This window comes from Nothoprocta perdicaria, unplaced genomic scaffold (assembly GCF_003342845.1).
Source record: "Nothoprocta perdicaria isolate Ctin4 unplaced genomic scaffold, notPer1 scaffold_480, whole genome shotgun sequence".
Classification (NCBI taxonomy): Eukaryota; Metazoa; Chordata; class Aves; order Tinamiformes; family Tinamidae; genus Nothoprocta; species Nothoprocta perdicaria.
The window spans coordinates 22,356-32,786 of NW_020455733.1; the positions used below are offsets into that span (position 1 = coordinate 22,356).

Consider the following 10,431-nt stretch of genomic DNA (forward strand, 5'->3'; position numbering starts at 1 on the left):
GCCGGGGTCCCTGCCACGGGGGCGCCCTGCCGGGGTCCCTGCCGCCCGCGGCGCTGACGGGCCGTGCACCGCGGCAGGGCCTCATCTCCGGCCCTCCGCAGCAGAGCAGCGGGAGCAGCCCGGGCAATGTCCCACTGCTGTCCCCACCGGGCACCACGGGGCCGTCGCCACCTCCGGCTGGTAAGAGACCCCTGTGGTGGGGCCTGGCTTTGCTCTGGACCTCCTGGCAGGGCTGGCAGCTGCCGTGGTGCTGGGGACCCTGCACTGGTCACCCAGAGGGATGCAAAGCTCAGGGGTTCGGGGGGGCTCTGGCTGGGGCTACCTGCAGCCTGGCACCCCCTGCCTGCTCCATCCCCGCTGCCACTGCTGAGCACCGTCCTCCTGCAGGAGAGCGGCCGTGCGGCGGCCCTTGCCACGCGGCCAGGAACGGCTTTGTGACCGTCACGCGCTCGCAGAGCCCCTCGAAAGGGCAGGCGCGGGCGGCAGCCGCAGGCAGCCCGGAGCACACGTGGCCCCCGCAGCACCCGGCCAGGTAGGGCGAGCGCTGCGCGGGGATCCCGCTGGAGGCCGAGCGGGTCCCCGTGGAGGGGCCGGGAGCCGGCGCGCAGGGTGATGCAGCCGCTGATGCTCCCGTGCTTGGCAGGGGCTGCTACCCGCTCTGGGTCGGGAACCTCTCCAACGGCGTCACGGAGCAGGCACTGCAGGGCTCCTTTAGCCGGTGAGCATCGCCCCCGCAGCCGCTGCGCTGCCCGGCCGGGCCCTCTGTGTCCCTGGGATGAGGGCTGTGCCCCCGTGCCCTGCTGGCCCCTCCGTGTCCCTGGGATGGGGACTGTGCCCCCTGTGCCCTGCTGGCCCCCCCGTGTCCCTGGGATGAGGGCTGTGCCCCCCTGTGCCCTGCTGGCTCCTCCGTGTCCCTGGGATGAGGGCTGTGCCCCCCGTGCCCTGCTGGCCCNCCTCCGTGTCCCTGGGATGAGGGCTGTGCCCCCCGTGCCCTGCTGGCCCCGAGCTCCCGCGGGAGCCCAGCCTGTCGCACCACGTTTCGTCTCCGTTTGCGGGGTCTGTGTTGCCTCTCCTGAGTGTCAGAGCAAAAGCAGGTCTGGGCATCTCTGGGTGGCAGCGAAGGCAGCTCGGGCCCTCTCTGTGCCGCAGGTTTGGGCAGATCCGCTTTGTGCGGGTGCTCCCGGGGCGCCACTGCGCGTTTGTGAACTTCGTGCACAAGGAGGCGGCTGAAGCGGCCTACAGGAGCATGCTGGTGAGCGCTGGGGCTGCACAGGACTGCATGGGGGCATGCAGCGAGACAGAGCTGCACAGGGGCTGCATGGGGCTGCAGCGAGATGGGGCTGCACAAGGGCTGCATGGGGGCATGCAGCGAGACAGAGCTGCACAGGGGCTGCAGCGAGATGGGGCTGCACAAGGGCTGCATGGGGGCATGCAGTGGGACAGGGCTGCACAGGGGCTGCAGCGAGACGGGGCTGCGCACAGCCTGCTCCTGCCGCTGCTCTCCGTGCGGGGTCGGTGCTCACGGCTCTCCCTCCGCAGGACAAGGACATGCAGGGCACCAGGCTGGCACTGCAGCTCAAGCACCCGTCCCACGCCACGCCGCCCCCGGGCAGGCACAAACCCAGCGTCAAGTAGGTGCCTGGGGCTGCCGCCCGTGCCAGGACGTCCAGCGAGTGGCCAGGAGCGGGGCTGAGGGCCGAGCAACTCGTACCCGGCTCAGCGCGGGGCAGGGCTGGGCGCTGAGCACCTTGCACCCCAGCTCAGCGCAGAGCACCCGGGCCTGCTGCTGGCACCGTGTGGCTGTCCCGTGCCGGGGGGGCACTGTGTGGCTGTCCCATGCCTGCCGCCTTGGAGCCCCCGTCCCGCGCAGCAGCGGCAGCCCCTGCACCCGAGCAGGGCCCCGCAGCTCCAGCCCTTCCCGCGGCTCCGTGCGGGCCCTGGCGCCTCCGTGCCCTGTTCTGGGTCAGCAGGGCCGCCCTGGCCCAGGGAGCCGCCTCTCTGCTGGCACAGAGCGGTGCTGGGGGGGCTGCCCTGGCCGGGCCCCCTCTACCTCCTGCCTGCTGCGGGTTGTGCCTTGGGGGGCTGCGCGCAGCCCCCTCCCCACCTAGCTCCCACTGCCCCCTCCGGCAGCCTCCCAGGGGCGGCTCCGTCCCCGAGGGCCGGAGGCCGCTGCCCTGTGTGCGCCCGGAGCCGGGGGGCTGCAGGGCCAGCCTTTGAGCCTGCCCTGTGGTTTAGAATAAAGCTGAGCCCAGCACAAGCAGCTCCTGTCCTGCTGGGCGCTCCCAGCGCAGCCCCGCCTCTCCCTTTGCCTTCCCTCCCGCGCCCAGCTCCCCGGCATCGCGGGGCAGGGTGGGCACTGGGGCACCCGTCTGAGCCCACACGACGCGGCCCAGGGGAGAAGAGCAGCCCCTGCTCCCCGCGGCCTCAGTCGTCACCCGAATCCGTCTCACTGCGGAAGCCTCCGTGCTCCCGAGCCGCGGGGAAACCCAACACCGGGGCTGGCCTCCCCTTCGGGTGGGGGTGCAGAGGCTCCGGGGGGACCTGGTGTCCCATTTCAAAGCGGGAAGCTTTCCCAGGGAAGGCTCAGGCTGCCGGGACGTGTCCCGTCTCTGTCCCCGCACCGCTGGCAAGCGATTGATTGCCTGGCACTAACGCGGCCTTTGAAGCGCGGGGGCTGCCGCTGGGCTCCATTAACGCAGCAGCACCCGTGGCACCGGGGGAGGCCAAGGTTCCCATCCCACATCTGGGGGATTTTAGCAGGATTATCACTAATGGAGCCGCCCTGTGGCCCCCCTGCTGTCTTGGGGAACCACACTCGGCAGCGCCTGCTCCCCAGGGCCCCTCGGGGCCTGCACAGTGGTGTCTGCATGTGTCCATTGCCCTGGGCACCTGGAATGTGCCCTGGGCCCCGGGATTGTGCCAGGGCAGCCCCCATTCCCTGGCTGCCCCCTGACCGGGAGCCGTGGGGGCCCTGCCCCACTCGGGCGGGGGGCTCCCCGTGTCACTGCAACTCGGCTGTGTTTCTTGCACTGCGTGTTGTGGAGCTGTCGTCCCGTGGGGATGTCCGCAGCGGTGTAGCCACGCGTGCCGTGCCCGGACCCGGCTCTGCTGCTGCGGGCTTTGCAAAGCCCCTGGGGCTGCACACGAGGGGCTCGCAGTGGGTGCTGCGGGTGCCCCTGGCCCCCAGGTGTTCGCACCCATCACCACGAGTCCAGACCGGGCTGCCGCTCGGCCGCCGGCGACGCTCCCCTGTGACCGGGCTGTTGGCCGGGGCCGCGAGCCCCGAGCGCGTCCCTGTGTCCCGCTGCCCATCTCCATGTCCCGGGCCCGCAGCGGCACCAAGGGGCGGGTGAGGCCCGCGCGGCGGCGGCCGGAGCGGGGCCGGGGCTGGGCGGGCACCGGGCGGGGGCAGCGCCAGCCGGGGATGCGACCGGAGCAGCGACCGGAGCCCCTCGGGTCGCTCGTTGGGGGCCCGACGGCTGCGCGGGGCTCGACGGCGGGATGCGGGGAGGGACCCGTGGGGGAGGTGGGATGAGGGGGACGGGCAGGGGCAGGAGGGGGAGCCAGGGGGGGGTCCAGGTCCCTCGGCGGGCAGGCCCGGCCGAGCCTCGTGCCCCAGCCCCACACATGTGGGGTGATGGGGCCGCAGGCAGCCCGAGCAGCACGGCCCATGGGGCCGCGGGGGGGTTCATTACTATGCAAATGATCGCCGAGAGGAGCAGTGCGGGAGATGCCAGTAATTAATCACCGGTTAAAAGAAATTAAAACCAACAGCGGCGGTTGTCAGGCAGCAGCAGCGGGGTTAATCGCGCGGAAAATTGGCAGCGCAGGGAGATGCGGGAGCACGGGGAGCAGCGGCCCGCGGGGCGCCTGGCACGGCCCCCGGGGCTGCCGGGCACGGCCGTCACCCCCTGCCACCCGGGGCTGCCCGGTGCCGCTGACAGGCACGGCCTGCAGAGCTGTCACCCCTGTCCTGGCCGTGCCGGGCGCCCCGGGGGGATGTGGGGGCACAGGTGGGGGATGCGGGCCGTGGCAGGACGTGTTCCTGTCCCCGCAGCGTGTGTGCATGCGCTCATGTGTTAGTGAGCACCCGTGTGTGCAGGTCCCTGCACGCACACGCTGAGGGGACATAGAGCAGTGCCGTGCACACGCTGTGTCCATGTCCACACTGTGCCCATGCCTAACCTGCATCCAGGTACACACTGCATACATGTGCACACTGCATACATGCCCACGCTGCATTCATACCCACGCTACATCATGCACTCCTGCAGCCTGCACGTGTGCGTTGGGCTGCACACAAGCCCGTGTGTGTGTCCGTGTGGACACTGAGCCTGGCCCTGGAGGCACCATGTGCACACGGGTCTGTCGGAGTGGCTGCGCGTGCCGGTGCCCAGGCACTGCACACAGATGCAGCACGGGGTGGCGGTTCCCACGTAGGGTGACTGTTCTCAGGTGCCACAGTCATTCCCAGTGCCTCGGTCCCCCTGTGCTGCTCTGGCAGTGGTGGGACCTGGCACGTTATGGCCTTGCTGGTGGCAGCGCGCCCAGCGCTGCTGCCGGCTCCCACGCGTGCGGCCAGCTCGACGCCAGACGCTGCCCGGCAGCCGCTTCCTCCTTGCGATTAGCAACCCCATGGGACAGCCCAGAGCGGGGCAGCGGAGGGGCCGGCAAGGACGGGGGTGCAGCCAGCTGCATGGTGAGGGGCCATGGCGAGGGGCGCTGGTGGAGCACAATGGGGCCCCTGGGCCTCCCACAGCAGAGCAGGCCGAGCGTGCCATGGGGAGGAGGTGGACGGGGGCTGCTGGCGTTGGGGTGTCCCCATGGCAGAGAAGAGCCTGGGCTGGGTGCCTAATCCCACACTGGCTCCTCCTGCCAGCCTCCTGTGCAGCACATGTACCTGGGCACATGCATGCACATAAACACACACATGCACATGTGCAGATACATGTGCACACATGAACCAGCCGTGCAGACACCGTGCAGGGTGCTGACAGAACCTGCTGTCCTGAACGTGTGTGTCTGCGTGTTGTGCCTGTCTACCTGCCTGCGCACCCACGTACACGTGGGGCTGCGTGTGCTGCCGTGCGTGCACACCCGTGTCTGCACCCCTGCTCTGCTGTGCATGCGGCGGCCGCCCTGCAGTGCGGGCAGGCTCCACGTGGTCCTGCTCCCTGTGGCGCTCGCAAGCCCCAGCTCTGGGGTGCAGAGCCCATGGCAGCCATCGCAGAGGCAATGGTGAAGGGCACAGAGCCCACGGCGGTGGCCGCAGACCCCATGGTGGTGGGCACAGCCCCACAGGGCAGGGCAGAGCGCAGGGGCAGAGAGGGACAGCGCAGCCCGGCTCCCCGGTGTGGGCTGGCCGTGTGACGGGCGCATCCTCTGCGCCTGCCCGTGGTTTCCTACCTGTCACATGAACCGCAGTCCCGGGGTGGGGGGGAGGCGCTGCTCAAAGGCACTTTCAGACTGAATCTGCTTTGTCCCCTCCCCTGGCTGCGGCAGCGTGGGCTGGGGGGAGGGCCACATGATGTCATCAAAGCCTGAGAAATGCCGAGGGGGAGCCGGGGGGGCAGGTCCCGTGCAGGGCTTTGCACCAGCGCAGCCGCAGCAGCGGGGCCCCCTCCCCTCCAACGCCTCGGGTTGTCCCTGCTCCCCCGCAGGTGAAGTGGAGCCTCTCCAGCATTCAAGGGTGACATCATGGTGCAGCACGGTGACGTCACCACATCATGACGTCATGGCACTGGTAGGGCCTCTAAGCCTCCAAGCAGATGTCCCCATGGGGGGTTAAGAATGGGGCGGCTGGATGGACATGTCCCCACTCACAAGCGTGTCCATCCACACTCCTGGCCGTGCTCCACGGCAGCCACATGCAGCGGGATGGGCACATGTGCCACTGCGGTTTGCGCATGCAGCCATCCCTGCCATGCACATGTGTGCACATGCGTATGCGCAGGCGCCTCGGCCAGCTGGCGCACTGCCATGGGGGGAACCGTGTGCTCGTGTGTGGCAAATGGGTGCAAACACATGGGTGCACACACAGAAACACACAGAGACACGTGCAAGCACATGGGTGCACATGTGGACACACAAGAACAAGCACACGAGTGCACAGTCAGACCCTCACACACAAGCAACCGGGTGTCCTGGCAGCGCTGGCCTGCTGGCACATCACACTGGTAGGACAGGAGCAGGACGGGGCCCGCTGGTCCTGGGGAGGGGACTGTGGGATATGGGACACGGCACTGCCTGGGGACGTGCTAGCATGGGACATGACACTGTGGGACATGGCACTGTGGGGCATGGCACTGCCTGGGGACATGGTGCAGGAGCCAGGTAGGGGTCTGCAACAGGGACCCAGGGCCAAGATGCAGCCAGCCCGGAGCAGCCTGAGGAGGGAGCCGGGAACACGGGCTGGGTGCTCTGAGTTCCGAGGTGGTGCCGGGCAGCACGGCGACCCTGCCCAGCACGAGCCGGTTGGGTTGGCCCGGCGGAGTCGGGCCCGGGGAGGGGGCATCGGCGGTGGTGGGGACGGAGCACCCTGGGGCGTGCACGGGGGACGCTGGCCCGGTCCCCGGAACGGGAATGCGCGAGAGCGTGAGGCACGGCTCGGTGCGGAGCGGGGTGGGGAGCGAGCCCCGCAACCCCGGGCCCCGGCTCCGATCACCCTCATCCTTCGGTCCGTCGCTTCCTGCTCATGTCGCGCACCGGTCGGGCCCCCCCGCAGGACCCGCCCCCCCGCTCCTCGCTACTGAGGTGTCTCCTTTATTGCAAATATTTACACACGGCCGGGCCGGGCCCCGCCGCCCCCTCCCCTGCCCCGGCCCCGATGGACCGACGGGACAGATACGATAGAAAATAAAATTAAAAAAAGGAAATAACGAGAAACAGAGACAAAAGAGAAGATTGCACCATCCCCGCGGGCAGCGGAGCTGCGCTCGGTCCCTGCGGGCGCCGCCGTCTCAGTCCGCCACGTCGATCTCCTCCTCGGAGAGCTCGTCCGTGGGCGGCGGCGGGGGGGGCCCGGCGGCGGGGCCGGGCCCCGGGGAGCGCGGCGAGCTGCTCGAGGGCGGCGGGCGGCAGCGCCTGCAGCGAGGCCACGTCCGCGCGCATCTCCTCCAGGTCGCGCTTGAGCTTCGCGCGGCGGTTCTGGAACCAGGTGATGACCTGCGCCGTGCTCAGCGCCAGCCGCTGCGCCAGCTGGTCGCGGTCTGCGGGCGACAGGTACTTCTGGTAGAGGAAGCGCTTCTCGAGCTCGTAGATCTGCTGGTTCGTGAACGCCGTCCGCGACTTGCGCCGCTTCTTGGAGGCCTGGCGGGGCCCGAAGGCGCCCAGCGGCTCCCGACCTGCGGGGACACGGCGAGCTCAGCGCGGTGGCCCCCGGCCCGGTCCCGCCTCCCCGACCCGGTCCCGTCGCGTCCCAGCCCGCTGCACCGCCGCCCGCCCCCGGCGGCCCTCGCGTCCTCCCGGCAGCGCCCCGGCGGCGGCGGCCGAGCCGAGCCCTGGCGAACCGGGCCGAGCAGAACGAGCCGACCCGCGCCCACCCCTGCCCGGCCGTGCGGAGACGAGCCGGCCCGAGGCCCCGCGTTCCCGGCTCGCCCCGTGCCGCGTCCTGCTCCGACCGCCAAAGCCGTGCCGCCAAAGTCTACTGGGGCAATGCCGAAACGGGCCAGGCGGTGCAGAGCCGGTACCGAGCCGGAGCCGAGCCGTTTCGTGCCGAGCCATTCCCAGCTCCTAACCGTGCTCGAGCCCGAACCCCGGCGCTGCTCGCGGCGCCGCACGGAGCCCTCTCGGCTCCCGCTCGCCGCTCCGTGTCCTTGCCGACCGCCCCGACGCTCGGTGCCGTTCGCGCCCGCCGGTGGTGAGCGCGGCGCCGCCGCCGGCTTTGCCGTCCGGAGCCGCTGCGCCTGGCGGTGCCGGTACCGCGCGCTGCTTGTGACGGGCCCGATCCGCGGCGGCTCTGTCGTTGCCTCCTCTCGTTTAAACAAATTTCAATGGGCCGATGCGCCCGCGGCGGGCCCTGTCCGTCCGTTATGCAGCTCCTGCGCGCCGTCCCAGCTCGGGAATGGGGCTCTCACCCTGCCAGGCCCTCACCGGCGACCTGATTCGGTCCGCTTGCGGGGCTGCCCCGCCGATAGCGGTGTCCCGTTGCCTGCGGAACCGATCCGCCTCGGTGGGTCCCTCCGTGAGCCCTCGGTAACGTTTCACCGCAGCGCCGAGCCCGGGGCTGTCGGCGGCCCAGACTAGGGTCTGCCCGGTACCGAGTCCGTTGTTACTGGTTCGGCAGGTACCTGCTTCGCCCGTTCCTTGGCCGGTAACGAATCCCGCTCTCGATTCTGTCCGGTCGAGCTCTACTGCTCCCGATGTGTCGTTACCCCCGGCTCAGCCTCCCGTAACGGGCCGGACCCCGCCGATCCCCGTCGCGCTGCGCGGTGGCTCCGCTCCCGCCTCCGCCGCGCAAAATCCTGTCCTCTCCCTACGGGAGCGGCGATCGCGTCCCTGTGTCCGGCCGGGGACCGGCTCTGTCTGCGCGCAACGGGAATGTGTGTGTATGTCGATGTGTCCGTCCGGGGAAAGGATTTGATCGAAAACTACGGGAACGGCAGCGGGTCCCTCCGTGTCCCTGTGTTCATTCACTAAAGTAGTGGGGCTTTTTTTTGTTGTTGTTGTTTTTCTATTTTTTTTTTCATGGTAGCTCCTTTAGCCGCGGTCCGTGCCCGCGCCTCCATCCGGGGAAGTATTTTCTTTCGTTATCTACGGCAACGGCGATCGGCTCCTTCGTGTCCGTGTGTTCGTTCAAGGAAATGGTTTTCTTTCGTTATGTACGGCAGCGCCGATCGGCCAAGTCTGTCTGTGTCCTTCCGGAGAAATATATATTTTTTAATTATTATTTTTTTTTCTCTGACTACAGGATTGGCGATCGGCCCGTTCTTGTCGGTGTGTTCGTCCGGAAAATACATTTTATTTCATTTATGTATTTATTTTCGTTGGCTCGTGGATCGCAGATCGGCTGCGCACTGTTCGTGTGAAACGATTTTTCTTTCGTTCTCTCCTGGAGCGTGATCGGCCGTGTCCTTGTGTCTGTCTGGGGCAAGGCTGATTTACGGGGGATCGCGACTCGGCCCGGGCCCTCTCGGAAGGGATCTGGGCACCGCACGGCAGTAGCCCGCGCTCGGCCGCAGCCAGTAACGGCAGCGCGGGCGCCGTGGGGCCGCAAACGGAATTTCGTTGTTCGGTTCGTGCAGCTCGGCCTGGGCACGGCCGAGCCCACGAATCCGATAAGCAAATTCATCTTAGCTCCGAGGTTCCGGAAAACGGGAGCCCAATGGCTCTTTTCGTTAAAGGCGTGTTGTTACTGGCGGGACCGATCCGGCCGCGGCCGCTCGGTTTCCCCGTGCTCGGTAATGGACTCGCATCGAGCGTGGGGTCCCGGTCCAAGAGCGGGGCCGTTCTGCGGCCCTGCTATTAAAGGGGTTCCGTTGCCTGCGGGACCGATCCTCCTGGGTTCCTCCGTGCGTGCTCAGTAACGCTCCATAGCGGCACCGAGCCCAGAGCGGCCGGCGGACCAGCCCTGCTGCCGCCCGGTACCGGGTCCGTCCGCCCCGGCTCCGCCGGTACCTACTTCTCCCATTCACGGTTCTGCCGGTACCGGCCCCACCGGCCCCGCTTGTTAAATCTCCGCGCAGCCCCCGCTCCCGTTGTGCTCCCGGTTGTTCCCGTCGCTCTCCGGTGAGCCGTGGACGCTGTCTCCTCGCCTCTATCTCCGGTGCCGGCGGCCACTCGTACGGCTGATAGCTGCTCCGGGCGGCTCCGCCGAGCGTTCCTGCCGCCGCACTCCGCTAGCGGGGCTCGAGCCTCCGGCCCCGGGCCGATCGCTTCCCGCCGGAGCGCGGTGCAGAGATGCGCGATGCTGGGAGCGGTGCTCGGTCCCCGTTGTCTTCCAGGCCGCTGCCCGCGACCTCGCTGCGGGCCCCGAGGCCGCGAGTCCCGCTACGGACTTGGGGCTGCTTCGCCCCCCCCACCAGTGCTGACACGAACTTACCGGGGCCGCCGAGGCCACGTTGCAGCACGGAGAGACGCGGGCCCGGACGAACCGGTGGCGGCGGCGGCGCAGACCCCGCGTCCCCAGAGACAGGCGGCTCGGCGGCCGCGGCGCCCCGCAGGCACCTGCCCATCCCTCCCGGGCCGCACCGGGACCCGGGCACCGACATGGGGCCCCGGCCCCGCGGACGCCCCGCGCTGCCCCCAGCCCCCGGCCGTCACTCGCGCCGGTACCTTCGGCCGCCTGCAGCACGTTCAGCTCCAGCCCCTGGAAAGTTTTGCTGGCGAGCTCCTCCAGCGCGCAGAGCGGCGAGGAGGGCGCGGACACGCCGGTGCGCGGCGCGCCGGGTCCCGCCGCCTTGTCGGGCAGCCGTGCCGGGGCCGCGCCGTGCC

At 69.4% G+C, this 10,431-nt stretch overlaps 1 protein-coding gene across 1 annotated transcript; it reads right to left on the bottom strand.

Moving 5' to 3' along the window:
• Nucleotides 1-5,409: 5,409 nt before the first annotated feature.
• On the bottom strand, nt 5,410-10,429 carry LBX2 (ladybird homeobox 2; the record flags this gene model as incomplete). Its single annotated transcript, XM_026047170.1, has 3 exons — nt 5,410-5,508; nt 7,039-7,343; nt 10,273-10,429. Coding segments are annotated over 3 exons (561 nt in total), but the record flags the coding sequence as incomplete, so codon positions are not given.
• Between the last annotated feature and the right edge of the window lie 2 nt (nt 10,430-10,431).